Raw genomic sequence first — 13,408 nt, 5'->3', positions numbered from 1 at the left:
GCTGCGACGGGCGGATCACTTGAGGCCAAGAATTTGAGACCAGCCTGGGCAACATGGTGAAACCCCGTCTCTACAAATAATACAAAAATTAGTCTGCAGTGGTGGCACGCACCCATGGTCCCAGCTACTCAGGAGCCTAAGGCAGGAGAATCTCTGGAGCCCAGAAAGTCGAGGCTGCGGTGAGCTGAGATCACACTACTGCACTCCAGCCTGGGTGACAGAGTGAAACCTCATCTCAAAAATAAATAAAAATAAAATAAATTTTAAAAAAGAATGATTACAAAAGAAAACCTAAGCAGCCTAAACAAAGATAGTCCAGAGACACAACTGAGTAAAAATGTCATAAATTTTGCTATTATTTTCCCATTTTAAAAATATTTGGTTTTTATTTCTATGTAGGTTTACATAAACATATATTGAGGAGCTAGGAAAGATTTTGATGGCATTTGAAGGTTTGAGGATGGTGTACTGATGGAGGCTTATCAGTCTGGGATACAGCGTTATAGAGAAAAGAAAGGAAATGACTGTGATGACATCATAGACAGTCCAGCTTGAGGAAATGGTTAATAAGTTAGTCCAACTCCCCATTTTACAGATGAGGAAACTGAGGCCCAGAAGGAAGAGACTTGGCCAAGCCCAGGTGTTTAGAGTCATAGCCAGTACTAGTACACAGGCCTCATAATTCTTCTTCCAGTATTCTTCCTACTACATTATTATGGACTTTTTTTAATGCCTGAGGAAGCATTTGCTTTTAAAAAGATATACTCAATTTTTTCCTGCTCAGTTAGTATTGGTATTTTTATTTTGAGTTGTTTTAATAGAGAAACTCAATTTGATATAAAATACAATAGAAAGTTTTTGCCTTGAATTCAGGTAGGTTCAAGCTGAAATCATCAATCTTTTATATCAAGAGAAATGCCAACTCTGCAATTCATACTGAAGACGTGTGTGTATTGTCACCAGCTGGTAACAGCATATCTAAAGTGAAGGGATGGGAACTAAAGGTCACACATAGCCTTCTGAACGATTGAAACTGCCAGGTAAACATCAAAAAGTCTAAAGAAATGACCACATGGTTGTTTTATTTTAGAACAGAGAAAAGAGGGTCTGGCCTCATAATAATAATAATAATAATAATTACGTAGTGTGGAAGCAAGTTATGAAACAAATACTCAGTGCCTGTCTCCAGGAAGGAAGGCTGGCTGGCTCACAGATAAGACATGCTTTCCGCAGGTTCTGAAAGGTCGGGGTGAGGGTGGGTGCAATAACAAATTCTTCTCTGTAGTGCCCATGATGTAGTGCTCAGTGCCTCTCACATACATCCAATATAAATCTCCTAGAATACAGACCTTTGCTTCTCTGAAAAGAGGTTGTTCCTATAGAAAACATTAATCCTTGGGCCCCAACTGCTTTGTCTCTTCCTGCGAAGGGTGACTCTCAATATCTTCACCCCAGGCATCACTGGTCCTCCTACTTCTGTATGGAGACCGAGTATGCTTGCATGGGCATGGGTGTGCATGTGTGTGTGTGCCTTTTAATGTTCATAAATGGTAGCATACACAGTGTTAGGGGTAAAATTGTATCCTCCCAAAATTCATATGTTGAAGTCTAGCCCCAGAAGCTACCTCAGAATGAGATCTTACTTGGCAATAGGGTCATTGCAGATGTAATTAGTTAAGGTGAGATCATACTGGAATAGAGTGGGCTCCTAACCCCATATGACTGGTGTCCTTATAAAAGAGAATGCCATGTGAGATGCCTCCATGACTGTGATGATCCCCCTTATCCTCCCCCTGAGCACAGCTTCCCTGGAGGAAATGGACAAGAAGAGTCAGTGCTTTCTTCGGTTTTGGCTTCTTGTTTAACACTATTGCAGTAAGTGATTAAATACTTCACACTCATTTCTGCTCTGTTGCTTTAACTGGCTACTCTGACACCTGGCGCCTCAGCGCTCTCTCCCAGCTCAGCTGGGCTCTTGACCTCCCGTCAGCAAGCCTTCTTCTGCTGCTCAACAGACTGACCATCAACTAGCAACAGTTACCCAGGAGTTCAGGATGTTGACCAATCTAAACATAGCCCTGTCTCCACACTGCCCATCCCCATGGGACTAGGAATATCTTTTTCATAACCAGATGACAAATATCTTTGCCCATCTGATCTCAGCACCTTAAATTCTCAACATCCCTCAACTCATAAAGGAGCAACAGGAGGAACCAAAATTTCCAGTGTCTACTCCGTATGCCACTCCTTTTATACACATCATCTTCTTTAATTTTTATAACAACCTCTTGCAATGGGACCATCATTCCTATTTTACAGTTGAGAAAACTGGGTGACTTCCCCAAACTCAAACACCTGGCAAGTGGCAGTGCCAGGACTTAGCTGGGACCTACCCACGGTGCTCTGCTCTCATACCCTGCCTCCTCCCCAGGGTCACAGCTGCTCCCTAGGAAGCTCATGGGCAAGGCACACTGATTAGCTGTGAAACCACCTGTGACTGGCTCCTGGCGAATATGGACACAAATACCTCAGCAGCAGGGTTGCATGTACCTTGGGATTGTCTTTCACCCCCAGGAAGAGGTCGTCCTTCAGTTTTTTCTGGCAGTGTTCACATGTGCAGTCAAAGTAGTACTGCTTCTTCAACTGCCTCTTGCGTTCTTCACTGACGTTGAGGAAGTCGATGTAGGACACAGTCAGCTCCTCTCCTTCTGAGATCTTGCCCAGGGCCCGGAGCTCAATTCTGGAGCAGGGCGAAAGGAAAAGGTGACTCGAATCCAGGCCTACTGGAATGGGATCCATGCTCTCCTCCAAGGCTTTGTGGAGTTGGGTCTCAAAGACAATGACTTTCACTGGCAGTCAGAAACCCCCATTGACTCCACAAAAGGAGAAATGTGACCTAAAGGATGATTTTGTGGATAGTTCTACTCTATTCCTTAGAACAGTCCGATCCACTCCATTCAGTTAACTGCTCTGGAATCAGCTCAAATAGACTCCTAGTAGAGAGCTGGGCTTGGTCATAAAACCAGACAGAATGTCCATGCCCATAAGTCTCCCTTTACTTTTAGCTACTGATTGTCTGTAATAAAAGAAGGAGAAATAATAAGGCAGAAACTCCAAACAAGAAAAAACTTGAAAATCTTTTCTGGTTAGTTTGGGGACTACTCTCTCAGAAACATAAAAATTCAGTTACCCACAACCTTGGCTCATTCGGTGTCTAACTCGAAGTCACCTCTTGACCTTCAGTCCAATGGTTCAGGCCAAATTACCTAACGAGACTTAGCCCACTGGAGATCATTGAAGGCAAATAAACAAAGGCTGGCTCTGTTAGCTCACTGCATTGTTCACTTTTGTGTTTATTGGGGGATGTGGCTTGTTGGTTGAAGGTCGTTAGCAAGGGCAGATGGCATTTCAGTTCCCTTCCAGCCTAGACCTGACCCTCAATTACCTATAGCACAACCCACCTTACTTAATGAGATAGGTACTGAAGATGTTGAAGGTAAAAACCTGCTGCAGAACTGACATCCAGCTGAGCCAAACAGGTAGAGGTCAGCCTGTGGATCTCTCAGCCATGCATCCTCCACCACAAGGCCAGACAGCTACAGAAAACAAGTGGTGGGCCCTGCAAGCTGGGTCCTAAACCGTGCTCCTGTACCTCCCCAGAATCCTGGGGCCTCCCTGCCTAGTGGGAAGCCATCATCCAGAGAGCAAGTGGCAGGATGCAGAGGGCTGGGGAGAGTGCCTGCACAGAGATCCATGGTCATTTCTTTTACCTCCCAGGAAGGCTCAGTTAGACACCATGCAAAAGCAAGGGCAAGACTCCAGCACCCAAGAAGAGTCCCAGTCAAAGGCAGCCCCTTCCCTGTGCTCTGAGATGACAATCAAGGAAGCAACTGCTGAATGGTAGTGACGTTCATGTCCAGGCGTCTGAGGTGACCACTGATGGATAAAAAATCCTTCTCCCAAAGTGAGATACACTGACACACCTATTAATGTGTTAATGTGTATAAAAACAACTCCTGTGGAGTCTGCAAAACTGAAGTGCCTGCTCACCATTTGTCACTCCTTTCCTTTGTTCCTTACCCCAATTTTCAGCAGCAGCGGTTACTGTAGTGATGAAAGGCCAGTAGGAGAGGAAGGCCGGGTGATTCTGCTCACAGTTCTGCTTAGAATCCTAGTTTGTCTGAGCTGCAGGGATGCTCATTTCACAAATGAGGATAGTGACACAAGAGGGATAGGTCCCACAGCACTTTGGGGACAGAGCCAGGATTAGAACTTCATACCATTCACGATTCCCCTCAACATAGTAGCCTTGCCTGGTTGTTTTCAGCCTGCTTCCTGGGTCTTCGATGCACGGGAATTAAGATGCATCAAAGTCTTTGATTTTTAGGACTCTACTAATGTCCTAAGTAATTCCATGTGAGCATCTCCTGAGCCAGGATCTCCAGTATTTAACCCTATTGGGTAAGTAACCAGTTCTGCCCCCACGAGTCCCTTTTACAGAGGCAGCCCACCATAGTGACATATTCTAATTCCACAGTGAATCAGTGGCCAATTGGGCTAGAATTTCCAGTAATTTTGCTTCCTATCATGATTGTGCCAATTCTTGCATGGTCTCAGGGTATCTCCGATTATTCCAATGGTATTAGAAATTTTTCAAAACCAAATTAACTTAATGTGACTTAAATATGAAAAGATGCATATATGTATGCCTCATTTTACCTTACTTGAAACTGGAGATTGGGGGAGAGGAATGGAGACCAGCCTGAAATAAGCACTGCAGGAGGCAGGAGATGAGGGTTTCAGCCCTGGCTCTCCCTCCAACCAGCTTCCTTGGACAAGCTTCATCCCCACCTTGTACCCCAGGCCCCTTCTACCTCCAACAATCTGCAATTCTATAGTTCAGCTAATTGAGCCACAAGTAAGCAGCCTATTTATGTATTTCTCACAGAGGTTAGGGACAGAGTCCAGAGCTACAGAGACTTCGAACTAGGAAGGTCCCTAGAGCACTCTCCTCTTGACCTTTCTCTACAGATGTGGAACCCAAGCCCAAGAGATGATGTGAATCATCCAAAGTCACGTGCAGTGCACAGCAACACAGACTCAAATGCACCAACCACTTCTACCCCAGCATTCCCAAAGCCCAAACTCCCACACAGCATTTTGTTCTTAATCCAAAGACCACTTCAAGGGCTGTCAACCCCACCCCGAGGAAAAGACCCATCTAGGGCCATTTGGTTGTCATCAAGAAAAGTCAGAAGTAAAATTTAACCTAAACTACTCATTCGTAGTTGGTCAGAAGCAGTAAGCAGAATACTGGGAATAAACATTTATTAAAAATATCGGTTATAGATGCTATTTTTTGGAGCCCAGTCTGGGTAAGAAGTTGGGGCTTATAAACAGACAGTCCTTTAGTAGGTCAGTCACAGTCCCCATTTCATGGTAAGCAGGGTTTAGGGAGACAAGATAGGCTTTTGCTAAGACGATGTGGACTACAAGGGTTCATGCTTCAAGGTTGGAAGAGCAGTGGAAGTGAAGCATGAAAGGGAGGAAGAAAGGAGGCAAAGTAAAGCAAAGACAAGGCAGGTGGTATGTGGGTAAGGAAAAAATGGTTAATTTAAATGCATTAAAATACACCATTCAGCAAAGACGAGACACTGGGATGCAGAAGGACATTATGGACAGATGGCAGTCAAGGAGTCTTGGGAATGGGTGGCTCCAGCAAACCAGGCAAGTGAGGGAGACGGGTCAGAGGAGCAGGGATGCTTGAAAGGACTGACCCACCTCATCTGGGTATGAAACATGGATTTCACTGCCTCATGACTGAAAGACAAAACAGACACCCATATGGAAATCATTATCATTGGCTGGTCAGGAGTGATCCAGTGCAAGGGTGCACAGCATTCTGGGTCACACTATCAAAGCTTTGGCCATCACAACCTTTATCCTAGCCCCTTCTAGCTGGACTCACTGGACAAGACACAGCCTGCTAGAGTGGAAAGTGCACTGAATTTGGAACAAGACATTCTGGATTCAAAGGTACTCAACCCTGACCTGAACAAGTTCCTTCCCTTCCCTGTGTTTCAGTGTTCTCACCTATAATGAGACTGTCATGAGACAACGCACTTAAAAGCAGAGTGCTGAAAAAACATGCGCAATGCTGTTATTATCATTCTATTAAGCATCCTGGATGAATAAACATTGCCTCTTTGGATGTCGGTCTTGGAAAGAGTTTGAAGTGCACATGGAGGCTGTTTAGGTCAAATCGATAGTATATAAAAATTGTTGGGGTTCAAACTGGGCCCCTAACCCCATGTCTAGGGTTCTTTCCACTATGGCAGGTGGCTAGACAGGAAATGCAAAGTCACCTTCTCTTGCACAAAAGCCAAGAAGCCTGGATAAAATGTGGCTGCTAGAAATTAGTAGATGCAAGGAAGCCAGAGCAGACACAGAAGAAAGAGTTCCTAGGTTCCTGTGGTTGTTATACCCAATGACAAGAGGAGCCTTGGGTCACTACCACTTAGAAGAGGGCCGTCTAGAAAGCCCAGGCCCATACATGGCTGAATTTGATCCTCTCTGCCATCCAGGTCAAGCTCAGTCAACAGCCCCTCTAGGGAGGATTCCATGAGATCCAGGCCAGTGACCCCAAAAGGCTTCAGAAAGGAAACACAAATGCTGAGAAAAGATTATCATCTGAGTCCAAAATAAACTTTCCCATCTTAAGTGACTTTCTCAATTGCTTAAGAGCCTGGTTTCAGAAATAGGAAGGAAAGGAGAAATCAGGGTACTTGGCATATTGAAGCTTAGGCCCGATTCTCAGCTGAGAACCAGACACCATTGTCTGGCTTCTAGGAAGTTTTTGGGGGAAACTTGCTCATTGTTGATGACTCAAAGTCAGCTTGTATCTGTCATAAGAGCTCATCTCTAAGAGCAAAAGCAATTAATATTGCTCAAGCCTCATTCCCCTATATCTCCCCATCCCGAGCCATGGACAACCAGGGGCTCGTTCCATCTACTGATTCTTCTCCATTTGTGCCGCACCCCCAAATCCATAATGTGCCCTTATTTACCCCTCATCTTCAGGTTGGGGTTTGGCCAATGGTAGGAGAGCAGAGGGTTAGGGGAATGAGGGGTTGGACTATCTAGTCCATTGACTTCCTCTTTTCCGAGCCATGGTGCCAGCTGGCTGGTTTCTCTAGACACAGTTGTAAGCCACAGCTGAGCTGTTGGGGGGCCCTCTAGCCCATGTCCAGCTCTCACTAGCTGCAGAAACAGTGCTTCCTTCACCTGCCCTTCCAGGCCTAGAGGTGGTGATGGTTTCATGTGTTGCTAGTCCCTGGGCACCTCACCATTCCTTGTTAGTTTCTTTTTGTTGTTATTTTGTTTGGTTTGGTTTAGTTTGGTTTGGTTTGGTTTTAGAGACAAGGTCTCACTTTGTCACCCAAGCTGGAGTGAGTGCAGTGGCATGATTATAGTTCACTGCAGCCTCAACCTCCTGGGGTCAAGTGATCCTCCTGCCTCATCTTCATGAGTAGCTGGGACTACAGGCACACACCACAATGCCCGGCTAATGTATTTATTTATGTATTTATTTATTTTTTATGGATATAGTAGTATCACTATGTTGCCCAGGCTGATCTTGAACTCCTGGCCTCAAGTGATCCACCCCTACTCGGCCTCCCAAAGTGTAGGGATTACAGGCATGAGCCACCAGGCCCTGCCCCTTGTTAGTATCTTAAACCCTGCCCACACTTCTGTAAACTGTCCCTTCATTCAATTGTATTTGGGTAAACCCCTTTGAGTGTGCCTCCTGATTCCTGCTGAGACCTTGACTAAATGACCTCTAGACAGATAATCCTAGGCTTCAAGTTTTAAAATAGTAGTTAAAGGTTTATCTGACACATCTAGGCAGCCCCAAGAAACATACACACTCAGAAATGACCCAGGTTGAATTCTTTGATATCCTCCATGATGCCTTTCTCTCATTCACAATTATTCTGGAATGAGATTTCTATGTGCTATACATTTAAAATCTATGCTAGTTGAGGTTTAGCAGGTTGACTTTGGCTTAAGTCAAGTGGACAAAACACCATAGGTCTCCCCATCCCCATCACACACCCCCCCAGATAAAGACATACTCACTTGCCATTGTTAAATATGACAGTGCAGTTGGGCCAACAGTCATGGTTCACCAGGCCCAGGTTGGGGAAGATGCCTACGCCCACGGCCTGCAGACCTCTCTGATCACTGAGAGTAAAACCGTTGCAGTTAATCTACCCAGAGGAAAAGATGAAAGAGTCAGTCAACAGACATGGAAAGAACGCTATTCTAGCTGTTGAAAGCAATTTTAAAAAACAGAGGACCCAGTCTCACCCTGGAGATGCTTAGGGAGTCTGGACACAGAACATTAGTCCCCTGTTCTCTGTGTGACTCCAAATGACGCACAAGATTAGGGCCATGGGACAGTCCCACATCTGCAAAAATGCAACCCTACCTTGAAAGTTTTTTGTGGCTGTATTCTAAAAGAGTCAAAGATGGAAATGTTTTCCTTTTTCTGTATCTGGGTCTTACATGAGTATTCCTCAGTCTCTGACTTGGTTTTTCTCTCTGTACCCTTCTTTGCACGCGTGTGTGCGTGTGTGTGTGTGTGTATGTGTGAAAGAGCTTTTCCTTCCTCTATTTCCTCTGCCTACTTAGTTTAAACTCCTGTGGCTGTTCATAAAAAAAATTAACATCTCTTTTGATTATTTTGTATCTGGTGAATACTGTTATATTCCCTGCTCACAATTTTTAAATCTGGTGAGTGCCATATTTAACACTTATCTCTGAGATTCAAGGCAAATCAAGTTGGTTACTACTGATGTGGCATCCAAGTGATTTTCTTTTCCTTAAAAATAAATTGTTCTTTACAGAAACAGACTCCAAATATCTGCTCTCACAGTATGAAAAATGCAGAAGAATAAATATAACCTAGAATACATTAGTAACTGCATGCAAATTTCCACTTCATCTGTAAATACATCTCTGAATACATGCTATATATAACAGAAACCCAGTAGACATTTATTCCCTCACAGGAATATTTGTCATAGATATGGAGGAGTGTCACTTTCTCCACTTATTCTCATCAGACATTTAGTAAGTTCATGATGTTAAGCCTGTGAGTACCACTAACAAGCTGTACTACTTGGAGCAAACTTCTTTCTTCTCTGAGCCCTGGTTTTCCCATCTATAGGTTGAATAAATTGGACTAGATGAGCTCCAAGGATCTTTTCAGCTCTAACCTTTGGTAATTATATGACCTCTAGCCCTAGTCCGCAGACCTATTAGGGATGCCCAAGATTGCGCAACACACCAATTCACCCCAAGGCTATAGAACATAACTGTTAAAAGTAAAAGCTTAGACCGGGCGTGGTGGCTTACGCCTGTAATCCCAGCACTTTGGAAGGCCGAGATGGGCAGATCACTTGAGCTCAGGAGTGCAAGATCATCCTGGGCAACACGGTGAAACCCGGCTCCTACAAAAAAATACAAAAATTAGCCAGGCATAGTGGTGTGCGTCTGTGGTCCCAGCTACTTGGTAGGCGTGAGGATGACTTGAGCCTGGGAGATGGAGGTTGCAATGAGCCATGATTGCACCTCGGCACTCCAGCCTGGGTGACAGAGTAAGACCCTCATCTCAAAAAAAAAAAAAAAAAAAAAAAAAAAAAAAAAAAAAAAAAAGGTAGAAGCTCTGGCTCCTGAAAATACAGATTGCCTCTGGAATTTCCCTGGGCACAAGCTAACCATGTGGCTTTTGGAGGTCATGTAACCTCTCTGGACCTAGGTTTTCTGTTCTATAAAACAGAAATGCTGAAAGCATGGACCTTACCTTGTGTTGTAAAGACTGTGTGAAATAATACATGGGAAGCTGTGGTGGTTAATTTTGTGTGCCAACATGGCTGGTCAATGGTGCCCAGATATTTGGTCAAAAACTATAATGTATGCTTCTGTGAAGGTGTTTTTGGATGAGATTCACATTTAAATTAGTGGAGTTGAGTAAAGCAGAGTGCCTGCTAGAATGTGGGTGGGCCTCATCTAATCAGTTGAAGACCTCAAGAGAATAAAGACTCATCTCCCCTGAACAAGGAGTTCTGCCAGCAGAATGCCTCTGGACTTGAACTGCAACTCTTCCCTGATCTCCAGCCTGCTGGCCTACCTTGCAGATTTTGGACTTACCAAGCCTCCACCATTGTGTGAGCCAAATCCTTGGACTCAATCAATCTCTCTCCCTTTGTCCCCCAATATGGTGAAGACTCGAGAGATGTCAGTGTGATGTTTGTCCTCCTCCCTCCTCAGCCTGCTCACCTTCGCCACATAAAGAGCCTGGCCTACCAGGTGGAACACATCCATCCCCACAGCCAGGACCTGAGCCTCCTCATCCACTGGGCTCTCGCCCCCACTTCCGGGACTGTTATGGCCTCACCTGGCTTGGTTGCTCCCACCCCAAAATCCTGACTCCCCTCTCTCTGGCTCACAGCCCCCACTGCTGCAGCCTCCACATCAATCCTGCCTGGCAGACCTGGAAAAAGGTTTCCAAAGTGACTGGTGGGCAGGAAGGGATAGTGATTGGGGGTCTTTATTTTCAATGTGGAGAGGAAAAAGTATAAAAAGTGCAGATAAGTAAGAGGATAAATTACCATCCAAATCTATCATCCAGAGATGGATAAATAAGTAAGATTTGTATGTGGGATGACAATTCAGATAGAGCAGGAATGGCCTCATAGTAAACAAGGCCAGAAGACAGAGTCCGGGATGAGGGGTCTTCATTTCAAGCTCCTATCCTCTTTCAGTCCTCTTGGCCTCCCCTCCCAGCTGTGGCCTGGCAGTTTCTGGAAACTTCTTATTGGACGATCACAGCTGTCACCATGGCCCCTCCTTTATGAGGAATCATACTCTAGAATCTCTGGATTTTATTAGTTGGGTCATTTGGAGGCCTGTCCCTGGGCTCTGAAATGGAAAGGGCAGTAGATGTTTCTGCTACATATGGTAAACAGAAGGTGGTTTCTCCAGAGCCTCTGGCTGCCTGGGCTAGATGAGACCTTTATGGAAACAGAAATTAGGGTCCAGGGCGGACAGGGCTTCCGCCTCGTAGTTCACTTCTGAGAAGCCCCACCCTCCCCAAGCAGGAGGAGGGAAGGAAAGAGGAGACAGACAGGGAGGGTGGAGAAGGGACGCAGGGGGCCTACCACTCCGAAGATGTGAGAGATGTACTGCATGCTGAACTGCTGGCTCTGGGGCGGCCAGTACTGCAAGAACGTGTCCACGTCCACCCGCAGCTCCTTCTGCTCCTCCTCCCCAAAGTGCTCCACGTGGTTCTGCAAGTCGTCCACAGACACCAGGCAGCCCTCCGTGAGCCCGGTGCCTTCTCTCTCCACCCGCCACATGATGCGCGCCGCCAGCCTGTGGGATGGGCAGCAGCAGGGGGGCACTACAGCTGCATTCATTCATTCAACACACATTTACTGGGTGTCTCATGCATGCCAGGCACAATGTTGGGCCCAAGATACGGTTTTAAACTAGATAGATGGAATTTATTCTATTGTGATGCTTCATATAGTGGGGGAGAGGTAAGTAAACAAGCACATTTTACATAGAAAGTGCTATGCAGAAAAAATAATACAGGGTGACATGATAGAGAGTGACTGGGGTGGGGAAGCTAAGGTCTTCCAGGGAAGTGTCACAGGGGAGGCACATTTGAGCTGGAACTGGAAGGGGTGGAGGAGCTGGCTCTGTGACACTGGAGAAAGAGCACTTCGGGAGAGAGCAGTGAGTACAAAGGAATGAGCTTGGTCTGATGGAGAAACAGCAGGAAGGTAGAGGTGGCGGGAGCACAGGGAGCAAGAAATGGAGACCAAATAAAGGTGGAGGTTTGGGCAGGAGCCAGGTCCCATGGGGTCTGGGGACACAGAGAGGTGCGGCAGCCTGGGTCTCTCTTAACATTGTGGCCTACTGTGATGAGCCTTGCATCAGGAGTCTAATGACCTGTTTCCACTTCTTACTGTGTGAACCTGGGCAAGTCACTTGACCTCTCTGAATCTATCTGGTGGCCAGTAAAATAGGGAAAATATTCCCTGCTGTGCTAACCTCCAGAGGTATTCAGAAGACAAAGTGAGGTAATAGGTGTCTGCATTATATGTGAAGGTGTTGATATTATTATTATTTTTTTTTTGAGACGGTGTCTCGCTCTGTCGCCCAGGCTGGAATGCAGTGGCCGGATCTCAGCTCACTGCAAGCTCCGCCTCCCGGGTTTACGCCATTCTCCTGCCTCAGCCTCCCGAGTAGCTGGGACTACAGGCGCCTGCAACTTCACCCAGCTAGTTTTTTGTATTTTTTTAGTAGAGACGGGGTTTCACCGTGTTAACCAGGATGGTCTCGATCTCCTGACCTCGTGATCCGCCGGTCTCGGCTTCCCAAAGTACTGGGATTACAGGCTTGAACCACCGCGCCCGGCCGGTATTGATATTCTTAATGATTGGGTAGCGTGAAAGTGGAGAAGGCCATCTAGGTGGGGAAACAGTGTGAGCAGAGGCCTCGAGGCAGCCACGGGCATGCCACGTGCAGGACCTGGCCTGGCTGGAGCGGGGCTCTGCGGGAAGAGCAGGAGGCCAGGTGGGACAGGAGGAGACCTGTAGAGACACAGGGACTTGAGTATGAGACAGAGGGGTGTACTTCACCCCAAAGGCCTCTTTGTTAACTATTAGGTGGCCTGTGATGAAGCTTATAACCCAGGGACACTTTAATGTTCCTGCCACCCACTGACTGCTCACTTTTCAGGCACCTAGGGAGGGGATGGTGGTCTAGGACAGATCCTGTTCCTGAGGAGAGACCTGCTGGGCAAAGCACAGGCCCTCTCCTCGTTTTTTTTTTTTTTTTTAATTGAAATTTTAATTGAGATAATTGCAGATTTACAGGCAGTTGGAAAACAATACAAAGAGATCCCTTGTACATTTTGCCCAGTTTCCTCTAATGGTAACATTCTGGAAAACTAACATCACAGCCAGAATATTATCCCACCTCTGTTATTCAGATTTCTTCCATTTTGCTTATATTCATGAATGTGTATGTGTGTTTACTTATATACAATGTTATCACCTATGTAGCTTCGTGTATCCACCTGCACAGTCAAGATACTAAACAGTGTCATCACCTCAGGGTCCTTTCTGTCCCCCACCTCTTTTTGAACCATTTTAACCATTTTAAAGTATACAGTTTGGTGGCATTAAGCACACTCACGCTGTTGTGCAACCATCACCAACCATCTGTTTCCAGAACCTTTTTCATTTTCCCGATTTCTCCCGTTTGAGTCACTGAGTTATTTCTGGAGAAATGCCCCGCGTGGGACTCCAGGTGCCTGGAAACTGACGTGTCT

The 13,408-nt window shown here is 45.8% G+C and overlaps 1 protein-coding gene across 2 annotated transcripts in view; it reads right to left on the bottom strand.

Annotated features, from left to right (window-relative positions):
- Nucleotides 1–13,408, bottom strand: part of SMYD1 (SET and MYND domain containing 1) — a 45,117-nt gene that overhangs the window by 12,827 nt on the left and 18,882 nt on the right. Inside the window, exons 3-6 of one of the 2 annotated variants that reach the window (XM_050754195.1) lie at nucleotides 11,226–11,439; nucleotides 8,140–8,270; nucleotides 5,782–5,820; nucleotides 2,551–2,740 (exon numbers count right to left, since the gene is read on the bottom strand). In XM_050754195.1, coding sequence (XP_050610152.1) covers nucleotides 2,551–2,740; nucleotides 5,782–5,820; nucleotides 8,140–8,270; nucleotides 11,226–11,439 — 574 coding nt within the window. The remainder of the gene's footprint in view (nucleotides 1–2,550; nucleotides 2,741–5,781; nucleotides 5,821–8,139; nucleotides 8,271–11,225; nucleotides 11,440–13,408) is intronic. The other variant, XM_050754196.1, reaches the window with a different exon arrangement.

This window comes from Macaca thibetana, chromosome 13 (assembly GCF_024542745.1).
Source record: "Macaca thibetana thibetana isolate TM-01 chromosome 13, ASM2454274v1, whole genome shotgun sequence".
NCBI classification, from domain to species: Eukaryota; Metazoa; Chordata; class Mammalia; order Primates; family Cercopithecidae; genus Macaca; species Macaca thibetana.
Note: the sequence above shows the minus strand (reverse complement) of the source record. Positions and strands in the feature narration are given on the sequence as shown.